The sequence below is a fragment of the Anoplolepis gracilipes genome, chromosome 10, assembly GCF_047496725.1.
Source record: "Anoplolepis gracilipes chromosome 10, ASM4749672v1, whole genome shotgun sequence".
Taxonomy (NCBI): Eukaryota; Metazoa; Arthropoda; class Insecta; order Hymenoptera; family Formicidae; genus Anoplolepis; species Anoplolepis gracilipes.
Window position 1 is genome coordinate 10,421,348 of NC_132979.1, and position 13,847 is coordinate 10,435,194.

The 13,847-nt window shown below is 32.7% G+C and overlaps 1 protein-coding gene across 1 annotated transcript in view; it reads right to left on the reverse strand.

The window, feature by feature from the left end:
- LOC140670391 (dynein axonemal heavy chain 7-like) overlaps positions 1-13,847 on the reverse strand; it is a 54,036-nt gene that overhangs the window by 23,063 nt on the left and 17,126 nt on the right. Inside the window, exons 5-9 of the mRNA XM_072900947.1 lie at positions 13,560-13,846; positions 4,519-4,772; positions 3,472-3,768; positions 2,380-2,875; positions 370-1,115 (exon numbers count right to left, since the gene is read on the reverse strand). Coding sequence (XP_072757048.1) covers positions 370-1,115; positions 2,380-2,875; positions 3,472-3,768; positions 4,519-4,772; positions 13,560-13,846 — 2,080 coding nt within the window. The remainder of the gene's footprint in view (positions 1-369; positions 1,116-2,379; positions 2,876-3,471; positions 3,769-4,518; positions 4,773-13,559; position 13,847) is intronic.

The following is a 13,847-nucleotide window of genomic DNA, read 5'->3' on the forward strand; positions in this document are numbered from 1 at the left end:
CAAAATTCAAGTGACAAAAGAATCTACATAGTTATAAGTTTAATGAGAATAATTAGCATTAAAATCAACTAGACAATTTTTTATGATTAAGCACATGTGTGAATTTAGAAATAAATTTCTTAATTGAGAAAGAAAAACGATCAGACATAAATTTTCAATCAAAGACGGCATTTTTATTGTAATGAAAAATTTAAATAGCATTATAAATGTAACAAATCAGTATACTAGAGGAAAATACAATTAATGGCTTTACGAAATGTGTTGTAATTAAATTATATATTATAATTTATACAATAAAATTATTATTGATTTTTTATTTTCTAACTTAACTTTATACTATACTCTAATGATATAATTACGGTTTTTTACCTTGTTCTTATCAAATAATGATCTGCATATGTTTTGGTAGAGATTGTATGTGAACGTTTTACGCAAAAAGTCGAGCCTTCTTTCTAGATTCTTGCTTTTGTTGGCCGTATCAATGGACACGACATATAAGTTAATAAACCATGATAATGAATATTGATACATCGGATTAATGTTGGACAAATCGACTATAGAATAATAAAGTGTCGCGCTGTATTTGGCGATAGGCTGATAATTTTGTCGGAATTCTTCAATCTGTATTGCTGTCTTTTTTGCAGCCACTTGCTTTCGCTTAATATCGGTTGATAGAATTTTTGATGAATCTAAAATCTCGGTAGCCTTCTCGTCTTCAAGTATGCTAATGCCGGTGGCCGACAGTATTTGCAAAATATTGTCCTCCACCTCTTTCAGAGTTTTGCTGTTTAAGGCGCTTTGTATAATCAAATATTCGCGTTTTTCTTGTAGATCCGGTTGTTCTTTGGCAACTACAATACCTAACAATTGATCTTCCAATGCTTCCAACGTCAAGGCACTATTAATTAGTGTTATCTTATTAAAGACTTCAGGTGAATAGTGAGGATTACGAAGTTTAGTCGTGATATATAATTTGAAGCATGGGTTATATTCAATACTCTTCTCGCCAAAAGCAATATACAAGATTCCGCCAGATTTATACGTCTTTCGCATCAGTACAGGATCCAGCGCAGCATCCAGTTGCTCGAAAACATTTTCGATTAGAACTGGTTTACCTAACAAAATAATAGGAAAACAAATCATGTCAAACATTTCAAATTGTCAACTCGCGACAATGTAATATAACAGTTAAGCAGTCTGTATCTGTATTTAACATTACATTAATAATAAAATTAATAATAATTATATGGTATTTTGAATTCGAATTCATACAAAAATATCATTTTTCACTCTCCTGAGCTATTCATCTCTACTACTTAACATTAAATGTAATGAAAAAATTTTTAATGAAAAAACAAAATAAAAAAATGCAGAATAAACGACAAAATAACATTGAATTCTTGGAATTAGATTTAAAAATTTAATATTAAAAGAATAGTATTAGAGAAAAAATACTCCCTGCTAAAAATATGTAGCTGCTTGTTGCAAATTTATATTTAATTTCTTAAGACAGCTATGTTCTAGTTTCTTTACACCAATTGATTCGTCTCATTATTCTGTGCATAAGTATTAAGGTAAGATTACTGAAAACTGAATGTTTTAGATATTTTCAAGATATTTTGTATTTTATGTCAAAATATTGTAACTTTCAAGCTTTATAATTCGAAAAATATCTAACGAAAAAATTCTTAATTATAGTGTTTTGGAAAGCCCTCGAGATAAACTACAAGAATATGCAATAAAAAGTAAAAAGTTCCGCTTAAAAAATTGAAGATGACCTTGATCTCACCTTGACAATGCTACTTAAGGTCATATTAATTATATTATGTAATGCGTCATTAAAAGCCCTAAAACTTTTGTATAAAACATTTTTCGCTATAATCGCTTCCTACAAAATTATAAGGGGTGATAGATTAAAATGGGTCATGACCTGTATGTACAGAAAATTAAGTTTTATAGAAAACTTAATTTTCTATTAAACCGACGCAATATCATTTTATATTCTCGCGTCTAGCTGATAGGCCACGAAAATTTGAATATATATATATTTTTTCTTTAAATATTTATTGTTGTACTTTAATCCGTTCATCTCAAATTGTGATAATCTAGACATGTCAAGATCATATTGAGAAATAATGGTTTTTTTCTTTAAATTTTAATAGCTAAGTCTATTGCTAACAGTATGGAACGTATTTTTATGTAAAATTAAAAATACGTGCATATTGTGTTAGCTTTAACTCTTTTTCAGTTGTTTTAATAATTTAACACTTGACTTGAATTAATAGCAATATATTAAATTAACAAGTAAATATGTTAAATTTTAATCAGCAAAATTTTTAACGAGAAAACACAATTTTCCAACTGTATATGTATAAATACCATGTTCGATTGCCCGCTCGATAACATCCATATAATTGGGGTCGCTCAATTTTACGATTTCGAGCTCGTTCGGTTTTTCCATATTGCGGATCCATTTATTGGTTTGACCCTGTGGATCAATAAACAGGCTCCATCTGTTTGAGTTATCCATTATAATGGCATTTTCAATGGAGAAGGCATCTCGTGGCAAACCGAATATGTTCCAAGAATTAATCTTGATCTCCGAGCCCAATACTTCGACAAAGTTATACTCTCGTGAGCAAGGTATACTCGAATTCATTACGTGCATTCGCCATTTTTCCAAACTCTCAGCGCGAAAGATGGCTGTGAAAGGTCCTAGATAAGCAATCACACCGCAAGATATTAAAATATCACCAGGCAACGCCTCGAACGACATTTGCAGTTTCTCAGCAACTACAGTCCAGCGATCCTTTTCTCCGCCTAATCCGCTGATTAGCTTTTCCGCACGAATCAGTTTATTTCTACAACTCGTTACCTATTGTAAGCTATAATTAGTATATGTCTGTAATACATTAAAATAAAATATATATTCTATTATACATATAGTAGAACAATGAAAAATAATAATTTTACATAATAAGATAACAAAAATCAACAAAATAGAATAAAATTTTTTGGAAAAAATTTTGTCCTTAAAAAACAATTCTTAGATAAAAAAATAATTTTTACATTAAAAAATTAATGTTATTTTTTTTAACGTAAGTATAATAAATATAAAGTATAACATAAGTATAATAAATACAAATTCGAAATAAAAAAATTTATTTTTAAAACAAGGATAAAAAGGTTCAACTTAATTATATTCAAAGAAATTATTTAACTAAATATTTTTATTTTCTCAAGTATTTTTAATTAAAAGTCAAAATTATTTTTATTTTAATATATTTGTTATTGAAAATTGTACGCATACATTTATTTGTTAGTAATTTTCTGTATTTAATAATTACATATCAAAAAAAGAGAGAAAATGAGAAAGATAAAAAAGAAAGAATGAGAAAAGAGAGAGAATATAAGTAGGGTGTACAAAAGAAAACAAGAGAGAAAGAGAGATGAAATAAAAAAAATTCTAACCTCGTTTTCCAGATGAATCTTTTTTGTCATTGTTTCATGCAGGTTTTCGCGTAGAATGTCTAACTTCTTATTTAATTCAGCTAACATCTGTCGTCTTTCGTGTAAGAATGTCAGGGTGTTCTCATAATCGCGTTCGGCGACAGCGAGTTTGATTTTTTTCGGCGCAACTATTTTTGCCACTTCGTCATATAATACCATTGCGCGTATCCATTTGCATAGACCTTCAGCAGCTTGAGAAGCACGCGCCACGATTTTTGGTTCAAAATTCTTATTTGTCATGTATGTTCTTTTGATCTCCTAATGCATTATAATAACGTATTAATTGTACAATTCTCAATTCTTTTATATTTATTAGTTAATTATGATGTTCTTTTAATTTGTTTCTAATTCAATACAACTTTTAATATTGTATATGTATATACCGTTTAATATATACAGGGTGTCCGGTAATAACCGCCTCACCACTCATATACAGGTAGAGCAGGTCAAACTGAGTAGAAAAGTCCTCTACCATTTTTCGATTTTCGAAATAATTATCGAGAAATTAATTAAAAAAGATCGGCGAATCCACGCGAGTAAAGCGCGCGCGGCGAGAAGGCCGTCCCACCGCTACGCGGTTACTAGGCGCGCTACTCATACGCATTCATTTCCAGTCGTAGACCGCTCCTCCTATCATTCAATGAGCGCCTTCAGTTTGACCTGCTCTACCTATATATGAGCGGTGAGGCGGTTATTACCGGATACCCTGTACATATATATATAAACATAAATACAAGATATTTTTTTGTTTTAATATATTTAATACAATGCAAAAAACTTTTATTTTATTACTTTTCTAAAATACACATGTCCCTAAGCATTTACTGTAGATAAAATTGATAATGTAATTATAAACATTGATAATTTACTGTGCTTTTAGTTAGGTTAAAATGAGGACACTTACCCATCAGAGTTCGACCATTACTCCGGCATTTCCTTAACGCACTGTCTTTCTTAAGAATAGGGTTAAAAAAGTTACATTATTTGTGTTTGATTTAATGTGCATACCTGTATCACATGTTCTGGAATGTTATCTTTGTCGTATTGTCGCAGAGAATCCAAAAACTTAATGTCACCCAGTAATCTTTTACTAGGCCCCCAATAATCAAGAATTTTGCCACCAGTGGTTGGATCATCAATTTTAATCGGTGCTACATTCATCATCACACATACAGCAGCCATTACCAATTTGATGACTTCCGGGGGACTTTTCATAGTTTTTACTACAGCAATGTCCGCTGGCTTCAACGTGTTGAGTGCGGCTATTATTTTTTAACAAATTATTCATTAAATAATTATTTTAAATTTATTTAATAATTACTAGGTTGTTGCAGATGAAATGGTCGTTTTGATTTTTTAATTCACGTGTATATTACAAACTTAAGACATATTTTCTTAATCAAAATAGCTTCTACCTACTACAATACATTTCTTTCAATATGATATAATGTGATACTTCGAGAAAATTGAATGAATTTTTTAAAAACAGGTTTTACATCATCATCTCTTGTAACCGCACCTTCGATTATACGGTCACACTAACCGTTGTTTTGTTTCGCCAGAGGAGAAGAATAAATAATCGTTATCGTTCGTTTAATCCGTTCATTTAATTCAAATTAACCCGCGAGCGGGCCGATGCCAGACCGGATTCTCTCATCGCGGAGACTAAGGTCTTTCTGAGACTAAGGTAAACCTTTACTTTAACGGACCTCGCCGATGACCTTGACCTTGACATATGTTGTAGAGGGTCCACTCCTAAGTAACATATGCTTCGAATTTTGTGGCGGTCTTGTTTGGTTCCTAAGATATGCGACTTTGATTTTATTACTATTATTTTAGTTTTTTCACTTTTTTTACATGCGATTTTCTGTCGAATGAACCACTTGATATTAATTTTCATTAATGATATATATTTTCAATATTTTCATAACACACACACACATACACACACACGGCGGGGGTGCAAAGGGGGCCTTCGGCCTCCCTGTCCCGTACCCACTCCGTCCACCTCGCTTTGCGTGGAAAGTTGCAAACCCCATGTGAACTTTGCCTTGTCTTGTAATGTACGTGCGAAGCATGGTGAACAGGGCGAGTATGGGAGGGGGGCCTTGCACCTCCCCGTGCGTGTGTGTATTATGAAAATATTTAAAATATATATCAAGATATATATATATAAAGCAACAAATACAATAATTATGGCATTTTTAAATAAAACATTTTTTTGTTTATAACTTTCTAACAAACAACAAGTGACGGCTAAAACCTTTTGAACGTTACTCAGGACAGTTACCTTGACAATATATGTCAAGGTCATTGACTTCTGAAAAGGCTGACCTTATGTGAATATTTACCGAAAATTATAATATTTCAAAGTTGCATATCTCAGGAATCAAACGAGACCGCCGCAAAATTCAAAGCATGCGTTATTTAAGAATGTACCCTCTACAACATGTCAAGGTCAAGGTCATCGTCGAGATGTCCGTTACAGTAAAGATTTACCAAAAATATTATTCAAATTTTTTTATTTTCCATGATATCGGAAACTCGATTTTTAAATTCATATATAGTTCAATACATATAAATAAAGTTATACATTTTATTAACTTAAGATATATATTTTTCAAATGATACACAGCACAATATAAATAAAGTTATATATTTTATTAACTTAGGATATGTACTTTTCAAATACACAGCGCTAACTACAGAGAAAAAAAGCTGAATTATCAACACAAGAAGTATTAAATTTTAAAAATGCATCTGCAACAACCTAATATTTGTTAAAGATTAACAAACTTTCAATAATTTTAAGAATAAAAGAAATTTAATAACATAATAAATAAATACATAAAATAGAATCAAGAAATATATACATATTATAGATATTAATTATAAAAAAATTAATACTTTTTATATAATATATATTATAATATTATAACATTATAAATATATTATACAGTTAAATTTACGTATATGTATATACATATATACAGGGTAGGCCATTTTAATCTATGCACTGTAATATCTCAAAATCCATAAGTTTAAGACAAAAATATTTCAGACAAAAATTGTATGGTTTCGAGGGAGACATAAGAGGATACCATTCGTTTGACCTTGAAGAGTTATTTGAAGGTCACATTTAATTTTTTTAATGGGACACCCTATATATTATTGCATATTTTTGTAGCTTATTTCGAGAGCTTTCCAAAACATTATAATAAAATAATTCGAATAAATAAGGCTCTCAATATTTATGTTACGTCCTGTAGACTTCACGATTCTTTCTTTTCGAGAGGAATGCATAAACATTTAGAGATAATGATTCTAAGAACTTTCTACGGCAAAATATCAAACCGTGAGAGCTGTCACTTTAGTCACACTCCACGACATCATCATCACTACTTCGGTTCGATCTCTCGTCCACGGTATTAATATTTTCTTCGACCTCGGCCTCGAGACGCGGAATTAATTATTCCATCTTCATAGTTAATTATTCGAGCGTTAACACCTTCGGGTATTAATAGTTTTGATTCCGCGACGTGTGCTTTGACTGATATTTGACACAGACTCTCAGTGTAGTGGTTGAGTGTGCATTAAAAATTCAACACAGTATCGAGCGTTAGACGTTTCAAGTGTTTGTGCCATTCAACACAAAAGATTCGATCGCTAACCAGGGCACCTGTAAAATTCAGACGGACCTCACGAAATTCGCTGCCGAGGTCCTCTTCCGGATTTAAAACCGATTAACGCACTCAAGAAGTAGTAAGTCATTAGCAAATAGTTTTATTTGATTGGTACTCCTCTTAAACTAAAAATCTATGAAACAGTTCTTGGTCTATTGGTAGATAATTTAAATATTAATATTTCAATTTTTGTTTGTCTGTCCCCTCTTCTTTCCCTCCGTTTACTCCATTTTTATTTTTTTATTATTTCCTCTTTACCATTGTATTTATGTACACCGACATTCACACGTCAGGTTACTAAATACAGTTAAAGGTAATCTTTTTATTTCTCTTTTATCCCTGCATTTATGTACCCCGACATTCACACGTCAGATTACTGAATATAATTAGAGGTAATCTTTTTATTTCTCTTTTACCCCTGTATTTATGTACACCGACATTCACACGTCAGGTTACTGAATACAGTTAAAGGTAATCTTTTTATTTTTCTCTTTACCATTGTATTTATGTACACCGATATTCACACGTCAGGTTACTAAATACAATTAAAGGTAATCTTTTTATTTCTCTTTTACCTTTGTATTTATGTACACCGACATTCACATGTCAGGTTACTAAGTACAGTTAAAGGCAATCTTTTTATTTCTCCTTTCACCCCTGTATTTATGTACACCAACATTCACACGTCAGGTTACTGAATGCAGTTAGAGGTAATTTTTTTATTTTGATCTTCCTACCCGTATTTATGTATACCGGGATTTCCACTCAGGTTACTAAATATAGTTAAGGGAACTTATACCCCTTCCTCATTCATCCTAATACTGATAATAAAATCTTGTCAATTTGTATAGTCGTACTGTTACTACAACAAATTTAAAGCCTATTATTTTAAAATTCCAAATTATTAAATTCCAATCGCTAGTACTAGAATAGCCCAGAGATTTTACATAACGAGAAATTTATAAAAAAGAGAGAAATAGCAGAAATGTTTTTTATCAAGAAATTTAACAACACAATAAACTTACAAAAAGACACAGAAAATCTACATAATATTTATGACAAGATTATAAAGGTCGTCTAAAATATTTTTTTAAAAATCGACAGTTTAGTTTCGACATTAGTTTTGACAAAACGTGTTCCGTCACTTGTTGGTTCGTCAAATCAACATGTTTAACTAACTGCTACTTGTACAACACATTGATATACATCTTTGTTCACTCGAATGTATGTACTAAATTTATTTGGTTTTTGATTGATTTACTGCGTTTACCGTCTTGGTTCAATTTATAATTTATTTGTTATTCATTGTTGTTAAACTTGAAAAGGACAACAACCAAATGGTTGAAACGTCGTTTTAATATTAAATAAAGATATTATTGGCTAGTTTAGTCGTTCTACTTACATTACCTCCTATTATTTTAATATTAGTGTCAATTTTTTCTATTCTAATACTGTTACGTCCAGGCCCGTAGAAAGGATGGGTCAGAGGAAGGGCGTAACAGGAACTGTTCCAATGTCAAAAGTCTTATCGACGAGTGACTCGGTCAAGCGAGCTGCAGGTTAGTAAACGACGGGTGTCGTTATTACTCTGTTATGCGAACGCTCTCTCTCGGTGGTCCCTTTTTGGTAAGAGAATCGAATCTCTTTTACGCGGGACGGGACCTTGTGTGATCTTCCGCGTGGAGGGAGTAAAAGAGTTAAATAAGTTTACCGATCATTTAATTTTTAAATTAACATTTATTCAATTGATCCCTACCATTATACATATAACTTTATTGATATTATCAAATCCGCCTTAAAATTATTTGTATGAGTGTGTGTGTGTGTTTGTGTGTGTGGATCGCGGGTGTTACATAAGTACGGAGGTCATCAACCAGAAGAGAGGGGGAAGGAGTGCGATTCTAAAAATTTTACTCTGGTTGGTATTTGTTACAATGGTTTATAATAAAAAAAAAAATAATAAAGATTTACAAAAATGTAATATGTGTTACGGCGCGATTTCGCACACGGTCGTGTCGTCCGATCTATGGTCTCGGTTGGCACGGGAGAATCGGCGGGTCGGCGCGATTTTAGGCATACTTAGTAAAAGAACAGGGTTGAATAAAGAAAAAAGGAGACGATGAGAGAAAAAAAACAAAAGAGAAGGAAATTAAACTTACTACTTAGGCAGATTGGTTGCGTTTTAGCTGCTGGTGTAGTTGTGGCTCCAGTTGTGGTCTTACTCGGCGGGTGGTCTTTCTTGAGCACTGACTCTAATATGTTTTAAGACGTAAACGGAACTCCCGTAGTGTAGACGAATTGCTTGAGTCAGCGAACGACCGAAAAATCTGTGCCGAATGAATCTGATGTTGTACTGTCAACTGATTTTAAATTTTGGATGTTCGTAATGCGCGAGTCTTCCCTTTTTATATTAAATCTTAAGGGCGTTTTAACAATTTGGGCGGGAATATTTTTGAGATTTTGACGTGTAAAAAGCTGTCGTTCGGTGAGATCCTTCTCCTCCTTATTTTTGATTGTTGCTGATTGGTGGGCTCTGTACGGCCTCTTAAGAAATTTGGAGATTCTTCATTTGGTTATCTCCTGGGATTATGCAGCTGTTTTTATCCATTATTTATTTAGGGGATCTCGCTTTCGGTCCTTTTCGGTCATTTCTTTGAACATCGATTTCAATGTTTAAAACATTTTTTCGTTCCGCGGCCCTCTTATGACTGGTCGGGCAATTATTGCTTTATCTTTATAGAAGGTAAAGACGTGGAGCCAACAGTGCGTAGCGGCACTATTTGTTTCTTTCTTAAGATTATGCAGCTGTGTTTGTCTGTTTCGTTCGATCCTGCCACCCTCAAGAGAATTAAGTCGGGCGCAAGAGTAAACAAACGGCGCCATAACCATCGCACGGTCAGAATCGCGGTTAGGGCTTTAGCAGATAAGAATTTCATTGTAGACTTTTCAAAAATTAATGTAGAGCTATTTAAATTACTTATAGCTAAACAAACAAACCCGCAAACAAAAACTGACATCTCCCCTCCTATTTCAATAAACATTCCTCCTCTTCTTCCTCCTTCAAGAGAGCCGGGAACCATCCCGCTCACCTGACCCATCTCATCGTATCACCATCGATTCACCTCCCCCTTCACACCCCATAGCATCATCCTCTCACGAACAACCCTCCCCATCTCCTCTCGGTTTACCGGGCTCTTCCAACGAAACTCCCTCTACCTCTGAACCCCCTCCGTGTCCACCCTCAGCAGCTTCTATCATCGTCCTGGGAGATTCACCCCCATCTTCCCCCCACAATTCACCTGATTCTCAAGAAGAATCGGACGAAATTTGGGAGGCCCTTCGTGATATTGCCGAGGTCGTCGTCGACCTCGAAAAAGAAAACGCGAGTTACGCCGAAAATTCCAAACACCAAGAACCTCCTCGTCCCCCGCCTCAGGATCCTATCCAATATTTAATCAATAACCTCCCAAGGATCCGACATGCCCTCCCAGACGGCTCGTATACAATCGGGCCTGGCCCTGTTGATTTAAAAACACTGCACTCCGTTCTTGCAAACAACCCTGCAGGATTCGTTATCCCATTGGTTCCTCCCTGGTCATAGATATCCCCTCGCCGTTCTAATAGAGGCTCTCTGGAAGAAATTTCCCGCTTTCACGATTACCTTTGAAGAGTTATAATTCTTTTCCTGGTTCTTCGCTTAAACTTTTAAATATTATTGTATGAATACCAGTCAAGTAATAAATCCTTTTTTTTATTTTTCCACTTCCAATTTACCTGACTGACGTCCCTCCAAACTAATGTAACACCCGCGAACACACACACACACACACACACACACTCAATCTATTAATAAGATTAATTAGTCTAACTAAAATGTTAATAATTTTCTAAATCTCATATACATATATATATATCTTCATTTTTATTTAATAAATGACTAAAAATTAAAATTTTAAAATTTTAATCAAATTTATTAATCCTTTCAAACATTCCCTGACTCCCAGATCGCACAAGGTCCTGTCCCGCGTAACAGGGATTAACTTCCTTTACCGAAAAGGGACCACCGAACGAACGGCCTACTGAACTAGTAAAAGAGACATAGTTTGTTCGAGTCGAGAGCGTTAAGGTTTTACGCGTTTCGACAAGGGTAAGTTCCGTCCTTTCGTTATCTCATTCTTTTTCCGAGTCTGGACGTAACATTTACAAACACGTAATTATCGACTTGGCAATGAGAGCCATGCGCGGATGTTAATGTGTAAATTTAAAAATTAATTCTTTCTCGCGAAAATTGAATCGTGCACAGAGCGCATATTTTACTTGGTGTATTTGCCAAGAAATAAATAGAACTATAATAAAATATTTTTCATTAAATACTTTTCGAGTTATAAAGCTTCAAAGTTGCAATATTTTGATATAAAATACAAGATATCTCGTAAAATATTTATTTTTCGATTATCTTACCCTAATACTTTTATGCACAGAATAATGAGACGAATCAATTGGTGTAATGAAAACATAGTTATCTTTAAGAAAAAAACTGAATTTGCAACTAGCTGTTACACATTTATACTTTAACATAATTATGTGTTTTAATTACGCCAATTGATTTGTCTCATTATTTTGTGCATAAAAGTATTAGAGTAAGATAATCGAGAAATATATATTTTACGAGATATCTTGTATTTTATGTCAAAATATTGCAACTTTGAAGCCTTATAACTCGAAAAGTACTTCACGAAAAAACATTTGATTATAGTGTTTTGGAAAGCTCTCGAGATAAGCTACAAGAATATGCAATAATATATAGGGTGTCCCATTTAAAAAATTAAACATGACGTTCATGTGACCTTCAAATGACTCTTCAAGATCAGACCAATGATATCATCTTATGGTCCCCTCGAAACCAAACACTTTTGCCTGAAACATTTTTCTCTCCCGGGCTTGGTTTTCGAGATATTCGACTGGATCGATTAAAATGGCCTACCCTGTATAGTAGGATATCATATCTTACGTGATCATTCAAATTATCTCTGTTATTTTTAATAATATAAAATTTTTTAAAAGAAGAAATTGTGTACATAATATGAAAGAACAAATATTATAATTAATAAAATATTTAGTTTGGAGTCCTTTAGATTTTAAGATCATCAATATCTTTTTAAATGAGAGTTTCTCACAAGAAATCTAGCATGTTAAATTAGATCGATGAGGTTTTGCAAATTTTAATGCATTTAAATTCGATGAACAAATAAATTATATAATATTTGCACCTCGTGTGTGAAATTTCTATAGAAAACATTTGTTCAATATCTGAACTAGTAATGTGTCGGACATTTCTGATATTGTAATCATATATACATATATTCATTATGCTAAAGTAACATCATCTGATAGTAATTCATTTATCGAAACATCTGCATATTTGTTTAACCGTTCAAAGTTCTATCAATGACAAAAATCCAATAGCAGTTTCTGAATAAGTTATACTACATATATACAGTGCTAAAAAAATGAGTTATATGTATTTTTATATGTATTTAAATTATAAATTTTTTTTTTATTATCTATATTTACTACCTATATTTTTATTTATTACCTATATTTATTATTTATATTTATTACCTATATTTTTAAATTGAGCTTTTCTGATAAAAATTAATATATTCAGGTTTTTCAGTCCCCTTTTTTTCTTTTTAATTTGGTTTTCATTTCTTTTTTAATTTTATTTTTTTTACAGAAAATTTATTACAATTGCAAAATCAAAATTTAGTTGAAACATAAAAAATTTTTAAATTTCAAAAATAATATTTTCTGAGTTTTCTAAATATTTTTTTTATCAATAACCTATTTTCTGATGGAAGCATAAAACAATGATTACTTTGAATTTGTGGTATAGGATGAGCTTTATTAAGAGTGCGTTCCGTTATTCACTTTCAGTACTGACAATACTGCAAACACCGTTTCGATATATGTCGTAAGCTTTCTGAACACTTTAACACTGAACTTTCTGAACACTTATCAAAATATTGCAACTTTGAAGCCTTATAACTCAAAAAGTACTTCACGAAAAAACATTTAATTATAGTGTTTTGGAAAGCTCTCGAGATAAGTTACAAGAATATGCACTAATATATAGTTCCCCATTTAAAAAATTAAACATGACGTTCATGTGACCTTCAAATGACTCTTCAAGATCAGACTAATGATACCATCTTATGGCTCCCTCGAAACCAAACACTTTTGCCTGAAACATTTTTCTCTCCCGGGCTTGGTTTTTCAAATATTCGACTGAATCGATTAAAATGGCCCACCCTGTATATACTTATATTTACACTTTATATTTTATAAATGAATAAATAATTAAACCTATCGCCTCATTTAAGGCTGGCAGAGCTTCAGCTAGATCCGCTTCGCACTCCGTTTTCAATTGCTTGGCGATCTCGGCTTGCATGTTTGCAATATTTTCGTCTTTCTTTACCAGAATCGTTGCTCGTTTGACGCTCGTTTCTTCTGTCTCTATTTGCTTCATTGTATCCGCCGTTTCCTTCGCTGATGCTTCCAATTGCGGTTTGAGCTCTGTCAATACAATGCGCATCTGAGAAATTTGCTCAGCTGCATATTCTAGTTTGTCGAGCCCGTTGAGGTATCGTTCTC